Raw genomic sequence first — 27,228 nt, 5'->3', positions numbered from 1 at the left:
TTTTTTAACTTTATTTAACATCCTCCATGTTAAATAAAGTTAAACCCCCCCCCCCCCCGATGTTTTAATATAAGCCCTGTGCGGCCCCTTATGCCCTGCGTTAATGCGGCCGCATAGGCCCAGTCAGTCCGGTCCTGCCGCGGGCCCGGCCGCAGTTGCTGCTTGCTCCGGCAACAAGGTAAGTAGGGTGAGGGAGGGGGGTGCAGTGAGAAGGGGCAGAGGGGGGTTAGATAGTGAGAAATGGGAAGGGGGATAGATAGTGAGAGGGGGTACATAGTGAAAAGGGGGAACATAGTGAGAAGGGTCAGATAAGATGGGGAGAGGGGGTAGTGTGAATGCGTATGAGAATGAATAAATGTGTGGATGAATTGTGTGAATGCGTATGACAATTAATGAATTCATGTGTGGATGAATTGCTTGAATGATTTGTGAGACTGCATTAATGAATGTGTTAATGATTTGTGTGAATGAGTAAATGCAAAGATGGTACATGAAGGGTGGGCTTTAACAATAAATAAATATGGGCTGCGCAGGCTTAAAAAAGCTTTTTTGTCCCAGTCCGGGCCTGCCTGCATTGTATTTATATGTAAGGACTATTTACGAGGCAACATCTCTATAAACAGTATTGTATTGAGAGAAACCGCAACACAAACAGGGGGCTGATAGGAACGATAAGAAACTAGCCAAGACTTAATCTCCAGTCCCTCATGATTTCCTCATAACATACAGAAGAGTCAGTTACATCAACTTTTCAGAGATACTGAAATAAAACCCTTAACAGGAAAGGACTTGACTGCTTTAATTCTGGGAGAGAGGTACCTAAAAACAATAATACAGGATATGAATACATACAGGTAGGAAATATTAAATTACTTTTACATGATGTGTTATCATGGAGGGGTGAAGAACACTATACACAAGCATGTGTGTGCCACAGAGAACACAGTGCTCACAGGCAGCACCTGGAAACAAAATCAAACTCCACACAGCCATCTTTGCAGGAGGGGAATGCTGAATCCCCATCTGGGACACCATTAGCAGGCCAAACGTCTTGGTATCGGCTGGAAATAGAGTAAATAAATGTCCAGGAAATTATAATAAAAAGTATATATATATATGCAAATCTGCTATGGATACTAAGGTATTTTGCTGAACAGATGCAGGAATGCAGACTGTCTCGGGGAAATGGAAAGAAGTCCTTAATTACACTTTGTCCTTGTGTTTCACTTTTGAAAGCCTGCGAGATGCTCCACTCTTATTGAGCAGCTTGAGAACACGATCCTTGTGCTCAAGTACTTTAAGCATGCAGTCCCGGGACTCTGTGATCTGATCCATCACTAGTTTGCATCTCTGCATGTTGCCCTGTCAAGGAATTAAAATAGATTAGTGTCAATCACAAACACTGATTACACATAGGATAGTGCATCAACTTGACATTCGGGCTAAATTAGTAGTATACAAGTGTCCCTTTCCACATTGAGCTTCAACGTAACTCATTAGTGCAGCCGCTTGGATGCCAAGATCCATTCTTTAATGGAAAGCTGAAAATAATGAAATGTAAGCACCTTTTCGCTGTATTATAGAAATCTAAATTAATATATATATATATATATATATATATATATATATATATATATACACACACACCTCCTCCTGGGCGCAATAAAGCTGGATCTAAGGCCCTTTATTAAATGGCCAGTGCAGGTTCGCATTTCCATATTATGTGCATATAACAGTTCTCTGGATGTTACCATTATACAAAGTTTCCTACAAGAAGTATTCATCCCTATGTGTGCTTATCCGGTGATCCATCAAACTACAGGCAGATTACTTGAACAATGAAGCAATTTATAAATAAGATCTGTACCTGAATAAGCTCGTTGATTCTGTGTAAGTCATCATCTGTAGCAGTTTTCTTTTTGGGTATGAGTCCATCTTGCAACACAGTTAACCGATCAAAAACATCCTGCTCCAATTTAGTCTAAAAGAACAAACAAATAAAATGACACAACTCACCAGGGGAGGAAAGACCCTGAAATGTAATTCAAAACCCCAAGCAAATAACAGGTACCAGTTGAAGCAGCTGAGCCGCGCAGAGATGAGTCTTCCAGCCTTGCACACGACACGAAATCCCTTTCTGACTGGCCAAGTCCGGCAACGTCAACTTCTTCTCTTCTGAAGTGAAATAACGGAAACATTAACACGCTGCGTAAACTAAAAGCACAATCAAGTATACAGTATGCAGGTGACATTGCCACATTCTTAAAAAGAAACACTAGGGTATGATACAAATTCTTAAACACAGTGCTCTCTCACCCTTCACCCGCACGTCGCTGTAACGCTGGAAATGATGGTAAGCGGCTTTCCAGGGGTTGCGATAATGGCGCAGGAGTGTGATGGGAGGCCTTGGCCTGACTGGAACATATCTCACTCCTTCCTCATCTGAAACCACAATTAAAAATGTATAAATGTACAAACCAGTAGAGCTGTTAAATTTAAATAAAGCTATAAATCTGTGTATACTTGATGCAAAATTACGAAAATATATGACAGCAGATTATTATGTGCCTTCAGATTGCATCAAAAAAAAAATAAAAAAATGTATAAGTTCTACAAACATAGCAAATAAGGGACATCATGAGATGTAACGTTTAGGTTTATTACCTAAAGCAGTATTTACAATGACACGTTACTAGATGATAGTCATCCCTATTCATCACATATAAATTGATGATTGCAGAAGAACAGATTTCTGTAGCTTACCAGGCTTTTGCCCTAACCTCAACCAGTACATAGTACACAGTACAGTTTAATACCTATATACTCTTTTGGAGGCGATTTGCGTTTCTCAGGCCGGGATGTCAGAGGCTTCATAGAATGACACTTCTCCTCATCTGTGCTGTTGGTCTCCATCATATCACCTTCCTCCGTGGAAATAACGTGCTGTTGCTTACGAGGTTTCTTGCGAGGGGAGGCTCCCGGAGGCAATTCTCCAATAGGCACAGAAACATTGTTTGCCAGTAAGGACAGGGGAGAGGCGATGGCGCTGGATGGCAGCGGAGGCACTGCTTGGGAATGGGAAAACAAGATATCAGGACTTTAGTAAAAATCCAAGTCAAAGAGGGGAAGGTGGTTTAGGCTTCAGGCAGTAAGGACTGATGAATAGCAGCAGGTCCGTACCTGAAACAGGCCTTGCTATATCCATTGGTTCCACCTCTTCTTTCACTTTAGCCTCAGGGATGGCTGCTCCAGAGGGTGCACTACTCAGAAGAGGCGGAGGAGCAGATAAGGCAGGAACAGCAGCAGGGGGTCCATGAATATTGCCCGGCAGGGGTCCCAGCACAGGCTGAGAAGGAGGACTGGGCACGGCAGCCGCAGGGTGATGAGAAGATGGGAGAGATGCAGCTGCGCTTGGCTGCTCGCCACCTGTGCCAGGATCCCCCGTCACTCCCGGAACCACAGACACATGAAGTTCAGCTTTGGGTTTAGTCCTGCATAGCAAAATATAGAATAAAAAGGATAAGAAATTGAGTGGCATGTACACATCTATGCAATCCTCCCAAACCATGCAACTCACAGGGCATGCATCCAAGAAGCACAAGTGTATGAGTATATATATATAATCTGTGATGACCCCCCTTGGACCAATAGAGTAATTGTGCAGGTTAAAAGGCACCCTTAGTAACGAAATGTTTTCGCTTGGTATTACTTAACCCAAGTTACAACCACGTCATGGCAACACAGGTACATTTGCAGTTCCAAGCAAATGAAACTTTCTTCTGAAATGCCCCCAAGTGCAACCTTCCCTACTCCCTTCCCTAATCCCAATGTATATGTAACTAATACAATTGTACGCTTTTAAAAATGTAACCCGAAGTGTAGCATTTTTTTCTATTGGTATATTTACTGGGGAAAGAAAAAAAACAGAAAATGACCAAAACACGAAACAAAAATGTACTTGCCCAGCAGGCCGAGGTGAAGCAGTCGTGCTGCGTAGCGACGTGTCCTGACGTGGACTTACAGCATCTGGGTGTGCAGGAATAAGGCTTTTTCTTACAGATAGTCTGCAAACAAAATAACAATTTAAGTTAAAACCATATCTATATACATTTTACAGAAAAAAAAACTCCTAGAACCAAATGCCACTAAAAAATAAAACCCGAGAGCAAACTTTATAAGACGGGCAGAAAAGGTGCCAGCCAGCATGGAAAGAGCAAAAACTGCAGAGGTTTTAATTTTATTAAGCAAGCTGTCAAAACATCACAGCTACAATTACCTGTCATTTATGCAAAAAAAAATATATACCGTATTGGCTCGAATATAGGCCGCAATTTTTCCCCCCACTTTAAGTCTTTAAAGTGGGGGTGCGGCCTATATTCGGGGTCTAGCACCAGACGCCCGGGACATGCAGTTCCGGGCGCCGGGCAGGCAGCAGGGTTAGGATACAGATCCCACGCAGCGGTGCAGGGGACCCGTATCCTACTCTCTGATACGCTCAGACAGCCTCCCCTGCCGGCACTTCCCACGGGGGGAGTGCCGGCACGGGAGATTGTCTAAGCGCATCGTGCAGATGTTCACCGGCAGCGGTGACCGTCCGCACGATGCGTTTTACCTCTGCCCCCAAGACTTACCAGAGCAGACTCCCGGGTGTCTTGCGGGGCCGGCGGGGAACACCTAAGCAATACGCGTATACAACTTCCGGTGCCGGCACATCCGCTGAGTCCCGGCACCGGAAGTTGTATACGCGTATTGCGTAGATGTCCCCCGCCGGCCCTGCAAGACACCCGGGAGTCTGCTCTGGTAAGTCGGGGGGGGCAGAGTGGCAGCATATCTCGGGGGGAGGAGGAGGAGGACAGTGGCAGCATATCTCGGGGGGGGAGGACAGTGGCAGCATATCTCGGGGGGGGAGGACAGTGGCAGCATATCTCAGGGGGGACAGAGTGGCAGCATATCTCGGGGGGGGGGGGTGCATGTCTATTAAAAAAAAAATTTCTTTAAAAAAGCACCAAACTTTTAGGGGTCGGCCTATACACGGGGGCGGCCTATATCCGAGCCAATACGGTATATATATTTGTTGTGCTAAAAGCATGTTAGTTGCCATTATATTTATGTCGGACAACTAAATGACTTGGTATTCTGGATCAAACTGTCCTAAAAAATAAATATGAAAGATAGCCATACTTAAATGTTAAAAGCCACACAAACTACTGACGATTTCAGGTGATATAAAGGGTTTTAAGTTTAACCCCTTCAAGACCGGGACGTACCTGGTACTTCCGGGTCATAGGTCACCGCCAGACCGGGACGTACCAGGTACGTCATCGATGATGCGCGATCCATTGTCGCTATGAACGCTGGGATCGCGAGGGGCGGCTGCTACTGACCGCTGGGTGTCCCCAGCGATCCGTAGCAGCCACTCCCCCTCAATTCCCTGCACGTGATCGCTTTGAAGCGAATCACGAGCACAGAATTAAAATATATTTTTTTTAAAACTGCTGTCTTCAAGGGAAGACGCAGTACGCAAACGCCGGTCCTGAAAGGGTTAAACCCCATTGTTAACAGGTAGTCTTAAAACTAACCCATCGGTGGCAGGCTTCTTCCGCAAGATGCTAGGACGAGGGGACGAGCCCTGTGCCGGCGCACCGCCCATTCCTGGACTTTGACTTTGGGTCTGCATCACCGTAGCGCCGGCCGCTGCTGTGCTGAAAGCACTGCTTAGGGGATTGGCAACTATTGTAGCACCATCAGCAAGAGCCACTGGAAAGAAAAGATAAAAGGGTACGGGGTGGTTAGAAGGTATTATATTGCTTTTTAGGTGGCCATGTTATTTTTGTGCCTTTTCTGAAAGTTTGTGCTGCATTTTCCTGCTCATTCTTTTGTACTCAAATATATACAACTTTGATGATGAAAGAGAACTAATCAGAGGATAACATGAAACTGAACAGGTTGCCATTGGCCACACAGCTGGCAGGGGGGTTTTAAAGACTACAGCAAGCACAATGGCTAAACCAGCACCTTCAAAGAACAAATCAGCAGTCAATGCATCCAAACTCCATTTTAAGTGTGGGGGGAAATAAAAGTGTCAGAACCATGGTGGAGACATTAAGCAATTAAAGACACAGTAAATGAATTTGAAAATTCATAGAGCTATTAAGAGGAGATTACATGCACCAATTGCTATGTATCTACGCAAACAGCTGGCTGAAACGATACTATTTGTTTCTCAACAGCTAGAGTTCTCTTCACTGCCCTGGCGTCTATTTCCACAGAGTCTGCACCAACCGCTCAGCAACGGAAGAGATCAGCAAGAAGAGAGGTGTAACAGATCATCTAAGCTAGCGATCCTCTACCGTGCTCACCATACCTCCCACTGCTGTTCGCATGCCGCAAACTCTGTGGAAGTAACTTACTTTTTCTACGTAGGAGAGTGGCTTGCTGTCTTCTCTCACTATCCATTGGCTCCTGAGCTGTGTCTGCAAGTTAACACAGGCAGAGATCAGAACTCAAACACCACGTACTATGTGGCTGCTCCTGCCTAGACTCTGTCCTTCCCACTCAATCAAGAACCCTGTCTCAGCGGACACTGCCTCTTCCATAGAGACATATGCCAGTACCTGAAGCCTTTCCTTCATTTTGAGCTTGCTGCGAGCCAACAGATGAGGTCTGAACACCCTGGCTGGTTATTGATGCGGCAGGGTGGATTCCCTGCGTGCTCATTGGAGGAGGCTGAATCCCCTGCGTGTTCATTGAAGGAGGCTGAATCCCCTGGGCGCTCATTGATGTTGCCTGCATCCCCTGAGCGCTGAATGAACTGGGCTGTATGCCCTGTGCGCTGACGGGAGCGGGCTGTATCCCCTGGATGTGACGCGTGTGCGAAGCATCCACGTTTATCAGCTGCATTGGATTCAGGTGGACGGTAGAAGCAACAGACTGAGCTGTGATGGCTGAATTTGGGGCTTGAGCAGAGCCTGAAAATTGTGAAGTAAAAAGAAATGCACATGGCTGAAACCATGAAGTTTCCAACATGCTGCTCTGCGAACCCCCCCGCACACACACACACACACACACACAAATGAGATCACCAAGAAAACATCAGTTTCACTTTCAAGATGTGAGAACAATTAGAATTTTTTCTGATGAAAGTTACATATAAACTGAAACATTTTTTTTTTTATTTTTTTTTATAAAGCAGTCACAAACTATGGATTTTCTCCTCTGTAACACCTAAAATTTCAAATAGGATGTGGGTTTCTAATTAGTAGTAGTCACAATGCAGCTTTGTGAATGCTCTAGTAACATCAATTCAATGGGAGGGAAAAGTGACACCATTAATAGATTTACATTAAAAATACTACGCCAGCAACAGTTACTTCTACAAAAACAAAGTTTTCACTCTGTGTTCCTTTACAGAAACTGACCTGGGTACGGCCGTATGGTAGACACCGAACTGGTTATTGGCGTGTAAGTATGTGCCGTCAATGGATATGCAGAAGGAGGATACGTGGGTAGGAAATACTGCAGCTGCACAGGAACCGGCTGCCTGTGAACCATAAAGATGGACATGTTTAATGATTGCATTATGAAAAAGGAACAGTCACAGCTTTCTGATTGACATCATTTGTAATAAACCACTGAGCTACCCCTTCCTTTAGCCAGCCATGATTCTTCTGCGACAAGCTCTACTCTTTACTGCCAAGCCTCACTCCTTCCCACCGTAGTTTGTGTCAATTCTCGTCTTGTCATACCCCTTCAATATATGTATTGTATTAAGCTCTTCGTAAATTGTTGGCGCTAAATAAAGAAGATCATTATAATGTATAATGAAGTCAGAGAGTTGAAACATCTCTCCTGTAAACTATCCCTTTAGTGCAGGTGCACAAATCCCCCAATGCGGTGCCACTAGGTAATAATGAATTGCCTATTACAGCTACGTTATAAAACGGTACCATCACTGTCTTACCTGTTTTCACTCCTGGCCTCCATAGTCATGGGGTTGGGAGAGGCTCTATGACCTGGGATGGGTATTAGATTGCCCCGTTCAGCTCCATATTCTGACTGAATCCGAGGGGAAGTGTGAGTAATTTGTTGTGGGACTACTTTGGCTGTAAAAACAATATTTGATCAGGTGCGACAAGTTAGTACATACATTCAGCAGATAAAGCCCAAAGCTGTCTGAACACAATCCAATTGTGTAACATTAGGTCAATATATGGTTATTAAACTTTAGTGACCAGGGCCACAATCAGAACAGTCCAAGTCAAAAAATGCCATTTCCATACATTGCCCAGCTCTTAGAGGATTTAAGGAGAGGTCCCATGAATGTTTTTTGTTTTGTTTTTTTTTGTGTTTTTTAGTGCTACACACAGTACTGTAGCACTGAGAAAATGGATTTTTACTTAAAAATGTTTATTAGAACAAAACTACCAGCAGACCTGGAGGCTGCCATTGTTGTCAGTGATATGTTGGATGACTTGACCCGCTCAAACACAACACTGAGCTGATGCTTTCTGGCAATGCTAATGGAGACCTGTCTATCCAACAAAGTCCTTTCCACCACACATTTTCATTAGTCAGAGTGCGGGGCTGGGTGATTTAAGACATAGCCATTCTACTTTTATACTATAAGGAAGTCAGAATGTTAGTTTAGTAGATATTTTAAATGTGATTGTAGTAATAAAGACAGGTGGCAAGAGCTCCCCTTTAAAATGTGAAAGCATTAAACTAGGAAACCTTTTCACATACCCACAGGAATGCTGGATGCTGTGACAGCCGTGGCGTGTGAGGAATGAGTAGGCATGGTCATCGTGACAATGGTGCTGGTGGGAACTTGTGCATGAGAAGAACCTGCAACACAAGTGAAAAAGCCAAACATTTATGTACATAAGATCTCTCTCATCCACCTTTCCATCGCAATCTGAACATTAATTCAAGTGCCCACATGACTACAGAGTCAAAGCTTATATTGTCTTTCTGACCTGATGTAGTCACCGCAGGCAGAGTGTTTGTTGCCAGAATCGGAGCCACTGTGGCTGCTGCTACTGGGTTACCAGCACCAAAGAGAGTCTTCTATCAAAGAAAAGAATGCACCTTTGGTTAAGATTAAAACACAACCGATGTTCAAATCACATTTTTGTATGTTCTGCATTTGAACATGTGTATGTTAAAAATAATAACATACGTAACGAGCCATGCTTCCAGACAACACGATCTGTGTATTTACGCCAAGTGTATTAAATGTTAATTAATAATTGTGTTACCTGTGTCATCGCATGCAGTTGTTGCTTTTGCGCTCCCAAAGCAGGGTGTGATGGAAGTGTGATGCGGGTGGTAGCATCACGGGCCTGAGACGGTCTCTGGATGCTGATGGTAGCAGGAGGAGGGTGTTGCTGGATGGACAGGGTTGGTCTAAGAAGGAAACAGAAGGACCTGACGAAAGCAGTTCCTACATCCACAGCAAGGAGGAGGATGCTTGTCACAGACATCTCTGGCACTCCCGCCTTCCAAGTTTTATTTAAGGCTATTGTGCACATTGTGAGAGTACAAGCTTGCTGATCACTATAGTTATCCACAGAGAGGTCCAGGCATATGTTTCCCCTGGTTTCTAGTATTTAGGACATCAAGGCTTTGGTTGACCTCAAATATTCAGGCTGCATGTTTTTAACTACACTATTATAATTTATGCACCATGAGAAGTATTTAATCCACAGCGGTTTTCTCTCACAAGATATCTTGGACATATTAGTCGTGCTCACCTTAACACTGGCTCTGCGGCGTGAGCTGAAGTAGTGGTGATGACCGGGGACTGGGCTCGTGTAGCTGACACAGTGGCTACTACAGTGGGTGACACGGATGTTGCAGTAGTCACCGGAGGGCGAGACTGCAAATAACGAGCATGAGATTGCGAAATGAGAAATTTAACTGGGAGGTTGACAACTTAAATTATCATAACATCATCTTTTAACGAGAAGAATAAATCCTGCTTAAGACGCACATCGCATGAGGTTTCATCAGTCCCTAACACATAAAATAAATATTACGATCAGGCACATCACATTATAGGCGAGTTCTTAAGGGAAATAATACATACAATACAGTAGACAAGCCAATATTAGAAAAAATATTAAAGGCACCAAAATATCCATAGGTAGTCTCACTACCATGTAAAACAGTTACAGCCCCTCTAATCCAACATACACATTTTCCTATTAACTACCGCTACAAATAAACATTATTAATTCATATCTTACCTGGATAGGAGGATGAATAATGTGTTGAGCTGCTGACTGGGCAGCACTGGGAATCGGAGCAGAGGCAGGCCTTAGGACAGTCGTCACCTTAGAACTGGATATTACCGCAGCCGCAGCAGCTCCTAATGTAAAAACATCAATAAAGATGTAAGAAATGTGTTTGGAAAAGAAGTGACAATAATAAGAATACGTTCTTTTAGTTTATGCTACCTCTGGGAAGATGAGAGGCCCCTATGTGCAAGGGAGGTCCCGGAGCATTACTGCGGATAATGGACATCTGGACGTTCGTAGCCATGATATGATGAAGACTGTTGGGATGGCCCTAAAAAGGAGAACATATAGACGTTAAAGAAACAGCAAAAAATACCAAAAATAGTTCAGGATTATTATCTGAAGTCTACTGAATCCTCTTTGCCAGACAGGTCCAATTCACATTTTGATAAGCAGGTACCTGCATGTTAGGACTGATTTGTCAGGAATGGATGCCTAAGTCAACTAACCAATAAAAATGAAACAACGTCAGGCTCTCCATCGCTAAACACAAGGCTCATCCCCACTTTGTCCAATACAAAAGTCTGCAAGTCGCTTCTCCAAGACCGCCCATTAAGCAGTGCGGGCCAACGAAGCTACACCCAAACGATGAACATATAACACAAACACCAGCTGGATTAAATACTAGGCACCGACCTGCTGCCCACTGATAGTGGCCACAGGGATAGCTGAAGCCTGTGGAAGACCACTTTCCATGGTGACTGTCACCGGCCCAGAGACCTTTGGTACAGCTGACAGGGCAGAAGGAGGTGCTGGAGCAATAGGGCGGCTGGGAATAGTGGGCTTCAGAGGTGGCTGTGGGAAGACATCAATAGTGAACTTCTGTCAAGACAAAAGGATTCAGCTGACTCCCTTCAGCAGTCACTTGGAAGACAGAAGTTGTAGGTTATAAGAAATCTACATTATACGTTATGTATAGGAAGTTCAGCGGCCTCTCTTACACAATCTACATCCTGCCTATTATTCAGCGCTGAGCAGCTTTAGGCAGTCACCAAACAAGCTTGATGAAATATGGGTCTTAACCAGGGTCAACCTTCTTTATTTGGCAAAATGTTTCAGAGCGGAGTACCGTTACAGAGAAAGCTGTACGAAAGCAGCCTTCTCAAGCCACGCAGCAAGCATTACTGATGTGCAGTTTTCATTTCTTCTACAGTAACCGCCGATGTAAAATAGATGGTTTGAGGGAACGTTAGTTTGCAGCCTCCTACCAGCGATGGTTTATCTGCTGTGTGTAACCGTTTACCGGGTCTGGCAGGCTCACAGTGCTCTAATATCTATTACTTAATGATTCCTACTTTCTCCATAACAGCAGATATGAAGCTACGGATCTGGGTCCCCTTAATCAATAGCATGCATTAAATGTGTAAACAGATCCAAGTCTTTACACTCTTCTATGCAAGTTGATGGGTAGATAGCACCAAAGTGTTCTTCGGGGGTATTTGGTTTTTAGTTCTATCATTTTGAGGTGTTGATATTTAACAAGGCTCACACTTTCAGCCACCATATCAAACATACCATACTGCCCCGACCATAGGTTGCACCCCCCCATTTGAATCTTTAAAATTGGGGTGTGAGCTATAATCAGGTAGATTCTCAATGTCTCCCTACCTTCTGTTTTTCAGCAGCTCTGCTTCTTCAGTCTTATTTGACAGAAGGAGCCTCCCTGCAAACCCTCTCCCCTGATTGGAGGAACGGGTTAGAGGCTGTCCACGTGGTAGGTGCTGTAGTCCCCCAAGAGGCCAGAATATTGCAGACAGATTCGGAGAGGAAGGTGCCGAAATGCTTCTCTTTCTCCGCGTATCTGTCTGCAATATTCTGGCTTTGTGGATTACTCCGGCAAAATGGTGGAGCCACAGCCCACACCACAGCGTCCCTCGTTTCTCTGAGCGCTCCGGGAGGCCTGGTTCATGGAGGTGATACCGGAGAGAAGAGGATGAAGACAACAAAGAGTAATAGCTCCAGAAAATGAGATATAGGGAAGTGACTGGTGGCGAAGGCAGGGGACATTGAGAGAGAGCGTGACAACATGAGGAGGAGAGAGTAAGAAAATGCTGTTTAACTCTTCTGCTAATGTGTATTTTTGGGGGAATTCTCTTTAAAGTGGCACCAAACTATAGGGGAGCGGCATATAATCAGGACAAATGGTTAATTAAATATTCATTGGTGGAATTCACGATGCAAGGTGACTAACACAGCGATCTCACCCACAAACTACACATATCATTTTAGGAATACTATTGTTTAGCACGTCACCATGCAGTAACCGACACACCATGTCAAACCCACAAATAACGATGAAGGGATTGAGAAATTGTCATTGTCTGAAAATATACCCAATGTTGTTTTATATTAAGTGAGAATTAAAGCCAAAACACGGTAGATTTAACTATGCACCGATCACTTGACAAAATACCAAACTCAAGTATGGGATTCCAAAGACAATGTCTTGATTTTTTTTTTAAATTTAGGAGACGTATTTGATAGTTGCACTTTAATGCATTTAGTAGCCACGTCTTTAAATTAGCTTCTTTATACCCCTTTTTTGCCTATGCATGGAGGGATTCATCAGAATCTTGTCTGTGTAATTGCAATGTTACCCGGCCCCTTGATTCGCAGGAGATGTATTTGGCAGAACTTTCTTAGAGCCACATCAGACCCTACGCTGCCATTTTCTGTCTTAAAAGTTAGCTTTTCACTAACTATTATTGACTGTTTATCAGTTATATGCATATGTGTTGTTTTTGTTATCTAAAAGTTATCATAAAGCATTGTGGTAAACAACATTATATATCCATATATGAAGGGCCCTCCGGAGTATTAAAATAATATAAGAAAAACCTCAATAGATCTGGAGATCTCCAGCATATCAGCTCAGTGCTGTGTTACGTAGAGGAATGCCACACAATATGAAATTACTTCTTAAGTTGGCATCCCATCGATGTGGCTAAACTAAGTTTATTAGAACCTTCATGATACATAAAAAATATTTATTTTTTGGTGAGACTTGCTTCATGGTCATGTAATTTGATTTAAAAAAAGCCTAGTACTGATAAAATCCGTAAATGCTTCTTGAAAAAAGTAAACAGCAAATTCTCAAGATTGTAAGCTTGCGAGCCGGGCTCTCTCCACCTAATGTATCGGTTTGTGTTAGTCCGTCAATTCTCGTCTTGTCAGACCCCTTTAATATATGTATTGTATTAATGGCTGCGTAAATTGTTGGCGCTATATAAATAAATACATAGATAATCTTCAACAATTCACAAAATATCGCTTTGCATTACTGGTATAAGTAAGCTCTTGTTAATGAAATGCTATTAAAAAAGCTACTTTTATTTAGTAAACATAACACAATGTAACGGGCCCCTGTAGCGCAGTCTAGCAGCCCCTATGGTTCGTGGCTTGGTGTGAAATATATTTACTGAGCCGTGTAACAAATCAACCATTTGCAATATAGCTCAGAAATCATACACAGATGCTTTTAGTTAAAGAGACGCCAGTTTGCCGTAACACTTGTTTCCACCGGGAATGTTAATACCGTTACACATATACATGCTCATAATTCATCAGAGTAATCAGAAATGCATTTGTTTTATATGTATTGAGTATATGTATTGTAAGAAGAGCTGCCTAAATCATTGGTGCTATATAAATAATATGCTGATCATATGTATGAGCGTCTGCATGTTTTCTACAACCCACTAAATTAAAAGGAGGCTGTGAGCACACTATGAAAAGAGCGTTTTCAAGAACACAGACCAGCCTACTATATCAGCACAAAAAGCAACGAACACAGACTTAATCCTGCTATGGCACATCTGAAACCCTAGCACACATGGTCGGCAACATAAATTAACATTCAGCGGTAATCTTTCCCCCAACATAAACAGCAACATCCGTAACAGTGAAACCCGGCGATTTAGTAGGGGGGCTTATTGTTTTACATGAACGTAGTTACAGCAACGTGCTTCCCTACAGTGCACGTTATACTCAAGCGTATATTAAGTATTCCCCAAATTTCTCCATCTTACCTTCAGGATACCTTCGGGGAAGGACAGCGGAACAGCGGGGGTGAGGTGAGGAGATTGAGCCGTCATCGCGAGGGGGGTGGCAGACTGAACAGGGTGATGTGAAGTCAACATCTGGACTTGGGGATAAGGCCTAACCACCACCGGTTCCTGCTTCTCGTCACGGGCGGGGAGGACTGTGCCGGAACTAATGGGGTCCCGGGGCTGGACCTCCACTTCTCGAGCGGAATCGTCCCCTCCTACATGCGCATTGGGAGAAAAATGTTTTACTGAAACTTCTAAATATTTCTACGGACAAAATGACAAAAGTATAAACACTTGTGACCGTGCATAATAGATGGCAATGTATTGCAGCATTTGCACATAAAAAGAAGACTCAAATCCACTGCGTAGTTAGCTCAAGTATTTGGCGGTAACTTTTACGTTATAAACCTGTTACTGGTTCCAAGACGCCGCAGTATTACCTGCTCCTGGGGTATTTTGGCCCACGGCATTTCCACCGCCTGGCACCTGGGACTGGGGCATTGAAGCCCCTTGGCGGGGGAATTGCTGGGAGCTCATATCAACCTGGAGAACAAGAACAAAAAAAAGTCAGGCATGGGATGCAGATCAACATAATATATTACAGTATCTTAAACCCAACAACAGACTTCTGTGTCTAAATAACTGAGCTATATGTAGTGGTTTAGTACTGTAGCACACAGCAAAACGTCTTAGTCGCACATCCACATTTTTTTGTCAATAGACAAATTGTACTATATATAATACTGTATATGCTATCATAATATATATATATATATATATATAATACTGTATATGCTATATCTATATATTATATGCTATCGGAATATATATATATATTATGTTAATGTGAAACAGGTAAAAGATGACAACCACGCTGGCTCTATGCTGTATCAAGTTATGGATACGCACAGAATGGAAGCACTGAGTTTGAATCAGTCTTTAGACTTATCTTAGATCAGCTTTAGGTCTATCCCGTATATGTTGAATTTCCTTCACTGTATTAGCCTCTACTACTTGGAGGCTGTTCCATTTATCTACCACCCTCTCTATAAAGTAAAACTTACAAATATTACATCTAAGCCTCAGCCCCTCTAGTTTCAGATTACGGCCTCCTGTTCTAACGTTTCTCCTGTGAAATGAACTTCGCCCCTGTTAAACCCCGGTAAGTATGTAAATGCGTCTACCACATCCCCTCTCCGTAAGCTCCACACATTGACATCCTTTAGTCTTCCCCGATAATGAATATTCTCCCTTCGCCTGTGTGCGCACACCAGCGGGGAACGGCTTTGGTCCGATGTAAAGTGCATATGTCAGGTACACAAATATTTTACAGCGTAAAAAGTATTTACACGGCGATAGCGCTTTATTGGAGGAAGATTATTTTGGGAAAGAAAGACATTATTTTGCTGTGTACGTTTTGCACAGGCTGCTGCTCCTAACCGCCAGATCGGGCACAATAACAATCCCTACAGAGTGAAAATATAAATATCTCACACGTACATACGGGGTGCTGCTACCAGCCAAATCGTACCCACGTCGGCTCCACTAATGCCTTTTCGGTTTCTGCTGCTTTACTTCAAATGAAGGATCCGTTCTTCGGCAGTATTTTTCGGTTTCCGGTTCCGGTCTCGGTCCTTCTCTCACCTCAGTCTGACTGAACCGCGCTCCGCCACCAATCACGTGACCTGCGTAAAGCACCACCCCCTTGGCTGCTAACCAAACGGCAGCCGTAGCAACTCAGCACAGAGCGCTAAGCACGCAAGATGACACGTGGTTTCTGCGAGTCGTTAAGCCGGAAGCCATTTTGTTGGCGACGGTTACATAGAGCGTTGCTTTGACGCATACTGTTTCCCTGCATCATTATAACCGATTTAACGCCGTTAACGTTTTACTTTTCTTTCTATGAATCTTTACTAACGGGTAGCGACACAAAATAACAGATTTAATAGGAATTAATGAAGGTGAAATCGGTCTGTACCATATTAAAGGCTTTATTCGTAAAGTGGTCCCCACCAGGCCTGATACTTTCATTTTCAGCACCCTGTCGGTAAGCAAGACGTATGTAATCGAGTTCATTGTTTAAGAGTCACCCTAGGACACTTGAAGAGTCCCTTTAACGGTAAAAATATGGTTTATCTCTTAATACTTCCAGTGCCAGGCCGTTCTTACGTTTTTATATATATATATATATATATATATATATATATATTACATGGCGTTTAAATGTTAACAGGATATGATGTGATTTGTATATTGTCATACTGTTTACTATATAATCAACAATATTGTACGCCCGCAAGGCGTACTGGTATGTGCCAACGTGTTATGTCATTTTAAATTGTCATTGACTTTTATATCGTTTTATAACAGCGCTACAGAATCTCCTGGCACTATATAAATGGAATATAATAAGAAAAAACACACATCTTAAATGAAAATGGTAATTGCGCCATGTTGCGATCAGGGGAGCTAGCAACTTTACTAAGTAATTTAAATCAAATGACAGATATATTATTTAAGTAGTATGCAAGAAAATATCCTTGTGGGGACAGTTGCCTACATATCCCAACTGTAATGCACACTAATAGTCTAGCTACTCATGGAAGCATACAATATATCCTCATTCCCTCAACATGCGTCCTGGAAAATTCAGCAGTCCTACATCAGCCTCTCTACAATCAAATCATCCTCACCCAGTCCCCATTTTTCCGATTTTACTAGATCCACTTTTTGTGTTAAATGCAAAAGACAAACTTACCTGGGTATGATAAGCAGCGCTGACACTTTAAGGTCAGTGGCCACCTAATGATGTATACGTAGCCGACGGCAAGTGGTCGGACACTGCAGCACCAGCAGCGCTCCAGGAATTAGCCTGGTGTGCCAGAGATGGACAGTCCGGGTCTGTATGTTTTTAGGGGGGCTTCTTCCCGAGATCGAATAGTAATTCTGAATAGAAATCTTAATATTTGATTGAAATATACTTTATTCAAATCAAACATTGCAATGTCAAAAAAAAATACATAATTATTGGAACATATAGATTACATGCTTAAGGTTTGAAGTAGGCAAGATTCACTTCACAAGTCTTAACTGTCCGATTGAAGCAAAAGAGTATCAGTAAGATACATAAAAACTACTTTATACATAAAAACTACTTTAATATCACTGACACAAGTTGAAGTATGAGAAGTATGTGGCACCTGCTGGCCACAGATCAGTGACAGAAACCATTTCATTAGTACTGTTCAGTTAAGAGCTTTTCTCTAAACATCTTAAGATACAAATGATAGGAGTAGGACCAGCTTTTCAAAAGAAAGTCCTGTTTTTATTATTATTATCTTTTGTTTAAAAAGCACCAAAACAATACATATATACGAGCGGTACGACAAGACGAGAACTGACAGACTAACAAAAACGATACATTAGGTGGAGAGAGCCCGGCTCGCAAGCTTACAATCTTGAGGGAATGGGGTGACAAACATAAGGCACAGAGAAAGGGTGAGCGATAGTGTGGGGTTGTATCAATGACAAGGAAGTTCTAGCAGCTAAGATGGTGCAGCTTCTCTGAAGTGAGTTTTGAGATGTTTCTTGAATGTTGGGCAGAAGGGTGAATGCTGAAGGTTCGGTGGAAGTAGATTACGGAGATATAGGGCAGCCCGAGTGAAATCTTGACGGGAAAGGGAAGAGGTTGTAAGTGGCAGCATTTAGGGCAGACTGTAGAGTCGAGACAGTGGAATGCCAACCAGAAGAGTGTTGCAGTAGTCAAGACAGGAAATGATAAGTGAATGAACCAAAGTTTTTGCGGATTGTTGGGTGAGGAATTACATTACATTGCATTTATTTATAAAGCGCCGGCAGATTCCGCAGTGCGGTTACAGTCGGAAGAACAATTTAGAAACACATACAATAACAAACTGGTGCAAAGGAGAAGAGGGCCCTGCTCTTGCGAGCTTACAATCTAGTCAGTGGTTGAGGGGGATGTGAGACAATAGGAGAGGAATGGGCAAATGCGAGAGATGTTTCTTTAGGTGCAGGTGGCAGGATCTGGCGAGGGACTGAATGTGAGGGATGAAGGAGAGGTTTGACCCCCAAGGCATCACGCCTGGTTAGTAGGAGAGATAGCAGAGGGCCAAGGACAGAGCCTTGTTGGACGCCAATTGAAAGCGGAAGGGGTGATGATGTCTTGCCAGAGAAGCTGACAGAGAAGGAACGGTTATACAGAAATGAGGAGATCCAGGAGAGAGCTGTATCTTGAATGCCTGTAGAAGCAAGTGAGACAAGAAGGTGGTGATCAACAGTATCGAAAGCAGCAGAGGTTAGTAAGGCGATTGTACACAATCCGTTCAAGCAACTTAGAGGGAAAAGGAAGCAGAGAGATGGGGTGGTAGTCAAACATACAGGATCTGAGGATTTTTTAGAATGGGTGTGATTAGCGCATGCTTGAAGGCTGTTGATACAGTTACAGAAAGTTAGAGAAAGATTAAATAGGTGGGTAAGTGAGGGACCAAGGGACGGACATAGAGACTTTGTGAGGTGTGATGGGATGGGGTCGAGGGGACAGGTTGTTGGGTGAGAGGAAGAAAGAAAAGTGGCTATCTCTTCTTCAGTTGTAGGGGGAAAGGCGGTTAGTATGAGATGAGCGGAGAGAGTGGTGGTGGGCGGTGTAGGAGGGGGTTGTAAAGAAGAGAGGTCATCTCTAATAGTTTTGATCTTGTCTCTGAAGTGGGTAGCAAGATCTTGGGCAGTGAGAGAGGTTTGTGGTGTAGGTATGGAGGGGCATTTAAAAAAAAACAATCCAAACTAAAAAAGTGGAATATTCCTTCCTCATTCAGTGGAAATGCAGTTGATCAGTATTGGTAAAACAGCTAAAAAGACCATTATATAAACTAAAAAAACAAACACTAAAGGCCTAAAAAGGGTCCCCAACTATTGGGTGATAATATCTGAATCCATCCTTGTTATAGGAGTACTCCTTGGATACTTTGAAACTAGTATATGTAAAATGGCTAGTTTGGTAGAATGTATCCACTATACACTTTCTATATTAATATCAACTGCATTTACACTGAATGGGGAAGGAAAGGGGTTTCTATGTTAGATATTTCATGATATTTTCTTTTACTTTAACTAAAAGTTTTATTAATTTCCCCCACCCCTTCGGTTTCAGTTAGCTGTAGCTTTTGGGATTTTAGTTACGTCTAGTTGTTATAGAGCCAGCTTAGGCATCGTTACCCTCAGTCTTTATTCTCTTCTTCAATTCCAGATAGCTTCATTCCTATGCAACGCATGTCTAAATTTCTCGCTGTATTCACCTCTATCACTTCTGCTAGGAGGCTGTTCCACTTATCCACCACCATCTTGATTTAACTGCAATATGTAAAGTCAAGTCGTTTTTCTTCCAGTAGGATCTCATTTGCTTTGGTCGTTTATGTTGCATAGTTAAAGGGGAACTGTTGCCATTACAGCTTTTAGTATAACTAAATGCATTAAATAAAACTTTCTATAGCCTGTGCGACTTGTTTTCCAAACAGCGTAATGGCTTTAGAGGTAAAAGTTAACAGCTGTGTCCCAAAGAGACCCAGCATCATCAACCCAGCTTCCTGTCCTAAAGGTATCTCTCTCTTTTAAACTCTCACCTGGACCAATCAGCAACCAGCAGCACTATCCCCACGTCCATCATTACTGCAGTCCTCGGTGTTAATGGGCCGATTTTTGAGATCAGTGATCTCCCTTTTAACGTCCCCAATGAAGTCTGATCATCCAACACGGCTTGCTGTTACTCGGCAGAGGGGCTGCTGCTCCTTTGGATTGGCTGATCTAGGCCAAAATACTCCATGGTAATTATATGTCTACAAAACTTATGTTATAATTGTTTTGTAGCTTTAAATACTAAGTGGATATTTATATCTCTAAACGTATTAAAGGAAATTATTATTAATCTAGGTGGATCTTAAAGCTAAAATCCAATTATAGCGCTTGAGTCTGAAATAATTTTAAATCCTGCTTTTGAGGCACATTCATCAGATGTCACAAAAGCTTTGAGGACATGAGCTTCCAGCCTCAGACATACGTCAGAAATATATAGTGGCATCAAATACTTAAATAAATGCTAAAAACATAAACTAAGAGGTTCTATATATAAAAGGAACTGTAATACAAGAGAAATTACCTGCTATTGAATGTGTAATAGCTGGACTAATTCCGAATGATGTTTAGTTTTGGATCGACTAATTATTGAAACTGGTGTTTGTTTAAAGGATGATAAGCAGGTGTCACCTTATCCAAGGGCACTTTACATTTTCCTAGTGTCCCCAATAAAAGCGATTGTGATTAAAGTGGTGCAGTCTACCACAGGGGCGGGCTGGGCCGGGGGGCAATTGCCCCCCAGGCCGCCCGAAATCTAATCTAAACGGCCGCTGGGTGCTGATGCCGCCGGCCGGCGCTACTTTAATACTTTTTTTTTAAAATTGAATATGGCGAGCCGATCGGGCTATTAAATTAAAAAAAATAGTATTAAAGCAGCGCTGGCCGGCGGCATCAGCACCCAGCGGCCGTGTGCGATGGCCACCAAGTGATGGGAGCAGCGTGAGGGGTGAAAGCTCCGCCCCCTCGCACTCACCTTTCACCCCTCACGCTGCTCCATCACTATGCGGCCTTCAGATTGTTGGAAATCTAATCTAAACGGCCGCTGGGTGCTGATGCTGCCGGCCGGCGCTACTTTAATACTTTATTTAATTATTTTTAATATGGCAAGCCGATCCGGCATATTAAATAAATAAAAAAAAGGATTAAAGTAGCTCCGGCCGGTGGCATCAGCACCCAGCGGCCGTTTAGATAAGTTTTCCAGCAGCCTGATGGCCGCATAGTGATGGGAGCAGCGTGAGGGGTGAAAAGTGAGTGCGAGGGGGCGGAGCCACTTCACTTGACTTGCCCCCCAGGCCTTAGGCTGCCAGCCCTCCCTTGGTCTACCAGGAGAACAGCACCATCCACCTTTTAACGTATCCACATATATCGTTTAGCTAATTCAAGGGAAATCAGCTAGGCACACTGTAATGGAGGTATATATTTTATTATACACAGAGCAAACATGGCCATCCAACCAACGAGAAGCGTTCCTCGAGCTCCAATTCCAAATAATCTCTGCCACAACGAAGATGGCCGACGCGCATGCTCAATAAAACAATCAGCTTCCTTTTTTCTTAACTTTATTAAAATTGAGCAAAATAACCAGAATTCAATTCTTATGTATCGATATGTTTATACTACATTGACAAAGGCACTTTTTATATTGTTATTAACAACAACAACAAAAAGAAAAAAAACGGAAGGTTTTTACCCAACGTCTTCCGTGCGGTAGTTGCGTATTGACGTCATCGCGCGTTTTGGAGCGCTTCGCAGTGTGAGGGAGATGGCGGCCGGCACTGAGGCCTGGAGCGGTGGGCTCGTTTGAAACGGGAACGTTTCGATCCTTCGGACTGGTGGTCACAGATTAGGAATAACGTGACCGGTCTATCCGGTCTGTGAGAGACGCCGCTGATTTTTTTTAAGTGTCGCGGCTGCCGGAGGTGAGAAGGCCTTCCTAATACCTGAGAAATGCTTATTGCCTCTCTCCCAACTTGTTTACTACGCCCTTATTGTTATATGTAAAGACCATTTATATCACTTTTCCAGCCTGAAAGTGTATTTTCTACTCGTCCGTGTAATTGAGGGGGTTTGCAGCGTATCCTCGTCATTTGGTAGTTCTAGTTCTATTACAAAGCGCGTGCGGTGTAAATACCCCGATACATTTGAGGCAACAAGCTGTAATACGTACAGTTAATACGTCGAAGAGCTGTATAAACAACTTACTTAAAAGGCTTTGGGATTGGTTTGGGGAGAAAAAGAACATTTTACATTCACTGCTCTGAGGCCCTGTGCAATGTTTGTAGAATCCCCTGCTGGACTATCATCTTTAAAGGAACTCCCAATATTTTCTAATTTTATTTCCTGTATTGAACTTAAAAGTAAGGTTTCAAATATATTTCAAAAAAAAGTTCGTTTTTCCCTGTTGTCTGAATATTATCCATGTACATATGTTCTGTGTACTGACTAAAAGACGGCCATCGCCTAATGAAATTAAATGGAGAAATGGACTTCATTAGCATGGCTGTAAAGTGTGTTGTTTGAGCCGGGGAAGTCACTCAAAAAAAAACCAGCCGCTGTCTAAAAAAAAAAAACGGCGTCCGGAAATGAAGCATGTTTATTGGAACAAAATGATAGCGAGCGTTAGTGCTGTGTTATGCTGTGAATATGTCAGTGGGACTTTAATTGCATGTTCATCGCATTATATTACTTTACAAGTTTTGATGGGGTGGGGACAACATGTCTGTCATTTGTTTTCACAACATTTTAACAAAGTAGTTCTCTGTAAGATTTCTACACTGGGGATGTTTTTCTGAATTTACACTTAGTGATTTTTAATTTCCCAAACTGGTGCTGAAGCAGTTAACAAACCCGTGTAAATAGTAGAGCTAACAATCCAGTGTGAAGGGAAAGTTAAGTGCTAAAAAAAAAAAAAACTAGGCCACAAGATAAACGTTTTGATGCTGAAATACATGTATTCCGTGTGCAATGTGTAGTACTTACGTCACGTGATGTGGAGCATGAATGTTTTGGAGCAAAACCTACGGCCTTAAGATTTTGGTTTTTTCATCAAGTATACTTTGCGTAACCAACAAGTTCCAGAAGGGAAAATCAGTCATTATTATTCTGTGTATACGTAACCGGCATCACAACTGATTGAAAGCTTGATTTACTGAGTGATTAAACCGGCTGCTGTGCTTCACTATCTATGACTAGAAGTAGTTTGAACGAATGTTGTAAGCTTCATCTATTGTTATATAAACATACGCAATTCCCCCAATCGTGTTTTTATTTTCATATATTTAAGGTGATGCGACACTGTCATGTCTTCTTTAGATAAAATATATACTGTATATCACAATTAAGAAAGATAAAGATAGATATCTCACAAAATATATTTAATAAAAAAAAATCAATACATTAAATGTTTGGCATATATAAATAATCCATTTAATAAAGAATTAATATATTATTGAAAACATGTATCCATTTAATAATCTGAAATCAATATAGATTAGTAAATTAAGTAAATATTAAATTGTAACAAACATACTTACACATTCTACCACCATACAGTAACACACACCTCATCACTATATGGTAATGTACGTTTACATTAATTCTATACAGTAACACACACCTGTATGCTCATACACAATAACCCCACTCATACACATGTACACACTGACTCTAGCACCATGCATACTCACCAACGCACTACTCCATCTTACTTCATCAGACACGTTTACACCGCAGTGTGTGCTGCATGCCGATGCCTCCCTACCACCCTGGGGGGGTCACGTAATGTGCGTGTCTGCCTCCGTGCCCCCCTGTAGCCAAGCGGGGGAGGGCAATTCAAGCCTAGTACCCCAGTACCAGTTCTACCTCTCGGGCGCCAGGGAGTGATTTCTAGTCGCAACAGGGTGACCTAGCACCCTGGGTTTGTTGAGCCATATATATGTATATATACATATGTATTATATGACAAATGCATACTTATAATATAAATTGATTGCTAATAGGAGGAAGGTATCTCTGTGCTGCATGGTGACAAAGCTGTTGTCCTTTGTTCCTGTTAGCAGGTAGTTTGTATTGCAACAGAACAGTTGATGGAGGTCTGTGTTTGCCTACTCTGCTGCTTAATATACTTACAATGCATCTAGTTCGGTGTCACACATTTGCATGAGGTGCCATATATTTCAGCTAGGGGTTGGGGGGATTGTGTGTATCAGTACAATGTTTAGATTTTAGTGAGATGGACTGCAAGCTATAATCCTCTAGCTGTAGTTTGTACCATAATGTGGAATTTACGAGTACTGTCTGTTTTTCATTTAATGAGGGTGCCACTAAAGAGACATACATATTCACTGTGTATTCATTATAACATGCCTTATTGTAAGATAGAAAATCAGTACATTTTTTTTAAATATATCAGCAAAGCATAGGGTTTCTGTGAGAATCTGCTGTATAATTGGTACTTTTCAGGAATGCTAGTCTGCCAAGAGGGAGGCTATAAGGCGGTATTAGGTTTAGGGTTAAACTCGGCCCTATAGTTCTTTGAGGGTGAGGAATGCTGTGTCTGCGCGCATGCTTGCTGTTGCTATCAAGAGGAGAGCTTTTCTGCCACTGATTGGCTGCTTCAAGCGGCCAATCAATGGAGTGAAATGTCAGATCATAGAGTAGCTGTTCTACTGCAGCTCTGGATGTACATCTTTTCCCTAAGGTGATTATATTTTATTTTGAAGGTTTAAGGAGTCCTTGTTAGTCGTTACAAAGTACTTTAAAATGCATTGTTTTGCTTTTCTGGAGGCTGCATGGGGTGCTTGAGTGTCCCTTTAAAAGCCTTCTAATTTAAATACAAAAGGTTTGCGTTCCCAGTTGTATTAGCTACAGCTAGTGTCATGGGGCACACATGCTTGTTTTATAAATCTGTTGGTCCAGCTGTAATGTTTACGTTTTTCTGCTTGTTTTCTGGGTTGTTTGGTTTATTTCACTTTTTATTTGCTGAGAAACAGTTTGTCTATTTACACGTGTTCTTTACAAGTGTTACAAAACTAAGCATCCATGTAACCTCTGAACATTTGGCACTGAGCTTTAGTGGGTGGATGGAAAGGTTAACCAAAGTATTTTAAACAAAATGCAACCCAGTTCAGAATCATCGAATTATTCTCGGTTGTTTAGTCAGGGGTCGGGGCATGTTGGTACTGAGGTAACGAGACATGAGTGTCTCAGGCTCTTAGCTCCTGGTGTCCTGTACATCTGGATCAGGTCCAAAGTGTTGGCCGCCTCTGGGCTGCTTTAATAGAAGCATGTTGCCCTGTTGAGCCAAATCACTCTTTGTAGGAGCTCAGAATGTGTATATAAGCATTGAAGTGTCCTACAGCCCCAATAACCTTAATGTATATTTAAAACATCAGACCAAGGCAGAAACTGAAATACATTAAAATGGCAAAAATGGGGGACGGGTGCCAGAGAGGGTATCCTGCCTGGGGTGCTGTTTGGTCTAGAATTGCCCCGCTCAGAAATGTCACCTCTTTCAAGCAATAAAAACTCATTGGAGGCCACAGCCATTGTGTTTACAGTCAATTTCGAACCGCCTGAAAACATCCAGTTTGACAGCCTAACACAGTGGCTGCATTGTCCCCAAAACATTTCCTCTTTAAATTTACATGAAGCGCCAATGCTGATCGCAAAGTGTCTGTATATAGATATATATACCTTTTTTTATACAACACTACAATATTCCGTAGTGCTGTACAGTTGGGATGTGTGTGTAGATAGAAAAACCCTATATCAATTGTGAGTGCGTAAGACAAACCGTTGAACAAGCATATAGTAAAAATGTGAACAGATTGGTGCTTTAGGATTTAGGGAAAGCTATACTTTTAGTAAAGAAGTTGTTTAAATGTTTAGGAAAGTGACATATATAACAAAGTTCTCAATTAACACAGATTAAGGAATTGCTTTGAGGGTAAAGTTGCCTTGCCATTGACCTTCAACTATAAACCTTGGGTTCCTCTTTGACAGGTTGCTGTCAGTTTAAGGATACTGTTGAAAGGTTACTGGTCATGCTGTGTGTCTGAGGGGACATGAAGACCAAAGTTCTATATTCTACAAAAGTAATAAAGTAATCCACATGCATATATTACATAAAATGTACAAGATCCAGATGTACCTCAAGAAAAGGAAAGCTGATATCCTAAAGTGGCCCAGTCAAAGTCCTGATCTTGATCCCATTGGTGCTGTATAGCAATTGAGCATTTTAAATGATGTCTGTCCAACCTGGAGCAAATCTGCCGAGAAAAATTGCCCAGAAGCCTTGCTGCTTCCTCAGACCATTGCTTGTGCATACCTTTTTGGACACAATTTCTTGTTTTGATTTCTGGTACTGTCCATGTTGATGTTGATGAAGTTATGAAAGGGACCCTCCAATCATCATGTCCATTAAGATGTATGATAGCACGAGTGTCCCCCTTAAGATAATTTTTTATCTTTGGCAAATTCATGGAAGGATTTATCTTAATCTCCCCAGTGCGTCCATACTATATCCCTGCCTCCCCCACTCAGCTCATTGGCTCGCAGTAGATACATTCATACATTTCAGATAATAGAGGATTAAAGAAGATTTTGCAGCCTCCGTGTCGGCTGCCCTGATGCATATTAAAGTATTCCGATGATTGGGTTACTCAGAGTATATCTATAGTAGGAGTGTCTGGGATATTGGACGGTCCCTTTAAATAACAGTACGCTCCTGCCACTGTATAACATGAACTGTTTTTCCCTGCCATCCCAGGTGACACTAAGGATAGACTCCTCCTCCGTACCTGAGATAGGGCAGGACTCAAACTTTAATAGCCCCTCCCCTCCTACTAACCCCAGTGTTTTTTCCTGCCCTACATCAGGTAGGGAGGACTCGTCATCCCTTTTGTTGTTTTCTCCGGCTCTAGGTGGAGCCGTGTTCCCTGGGCTAAGCCCCCTTCCTGGGGGATACCCTGCACCTTAAGCCGGGTGGCTGGTGCTGCGCTGCCCAGCGCTTTTCCCTAGTACCTCGGTCCTGGCAGTGTCCGCGGCTGCGGCGTCCTCATCCTGGTTGTGTCCGCGGCGGCGTCCGCTGTTGCCGCGCCCTCGTCCCGGTGGCTGTTGTGGCGCCCTCGTCCTGGCTGCAGCGCCCGTGTCCCTGCGACGTTCGTGGCTGCGGCGCCCCCCCGGTCATCCTGATCTGCTGTTGCAGTCCCCAGGGTAGAGCCGGTGAGCCTCAT

At 42.7% G+C, this 27,228-nt stretch overlaps 1 protein-coding gene across 1 annotated transcript; it reads right to left on the bottom strand.

The window, feature by feature from the left end:
• Window positions 1-1,203: 1,203 nt before the first annotated feature.
• LOC149288287 (histone deacetylase complex subunit SAP130-B-like) lies at window positions 1,204-27,228 on the bottom strand. The gene is made up of 23 exons (XM_089492018.1): window positions 27,017-27,228; window positions 16,262-16,388; window positions 14,788-14,890; window positions 14,327-14,562; window positions 10,935-11,093; window positions 10,458-10,569; window positions 10,248-10,369; window positions 9,753-9,877; window positions 9,258-9,405; window positions 8,976-9,066; window positions 8,743-8,844; window positions 7,961-8,102; window positions 7,419-7,540; window positions 6,787-6,968; window positions 6,615-6,726; window positions 5,580-5,757; window positions 3,963-4,064; window positions 3,181-3,491; window positions 2,817-3,065; window positions 2,317-2,442; window positions 2,072-2,175; window positions 1,868-1,981; window positions 1,204-1,362 (listed from the first exon to the last, which is right to left on the bottom strand). Exons 1-23 carry the CDS (start codon window positions 27,226-27,228, stop codon window positions 1,204-1,206), a joined length of 3,438 nt encoding a protein of 1,145 aa, XP_089348144.1.

Source organism: Sceloporus occidentalis, unplaced genomic scaffold (genome assembly GCF_023333645.1).
Source record: "Sceloporus occidentalis isolate IW3139 unplaced genomic scaffold, rSceOcc1.0.p SCAF_53, whole genome shotgun sequence".
Classification (NCBI taxonomy): domain Eukaryota; kingdom Metazoa; phylum Chordata; class Lepidosauria; order Squamata; family Phrynosomatidae; genus Sceloporus; species Sceloporus occidentalis.
This window is presented reverse-complemented; position numbering and strand designations above follow the sequence as displayed.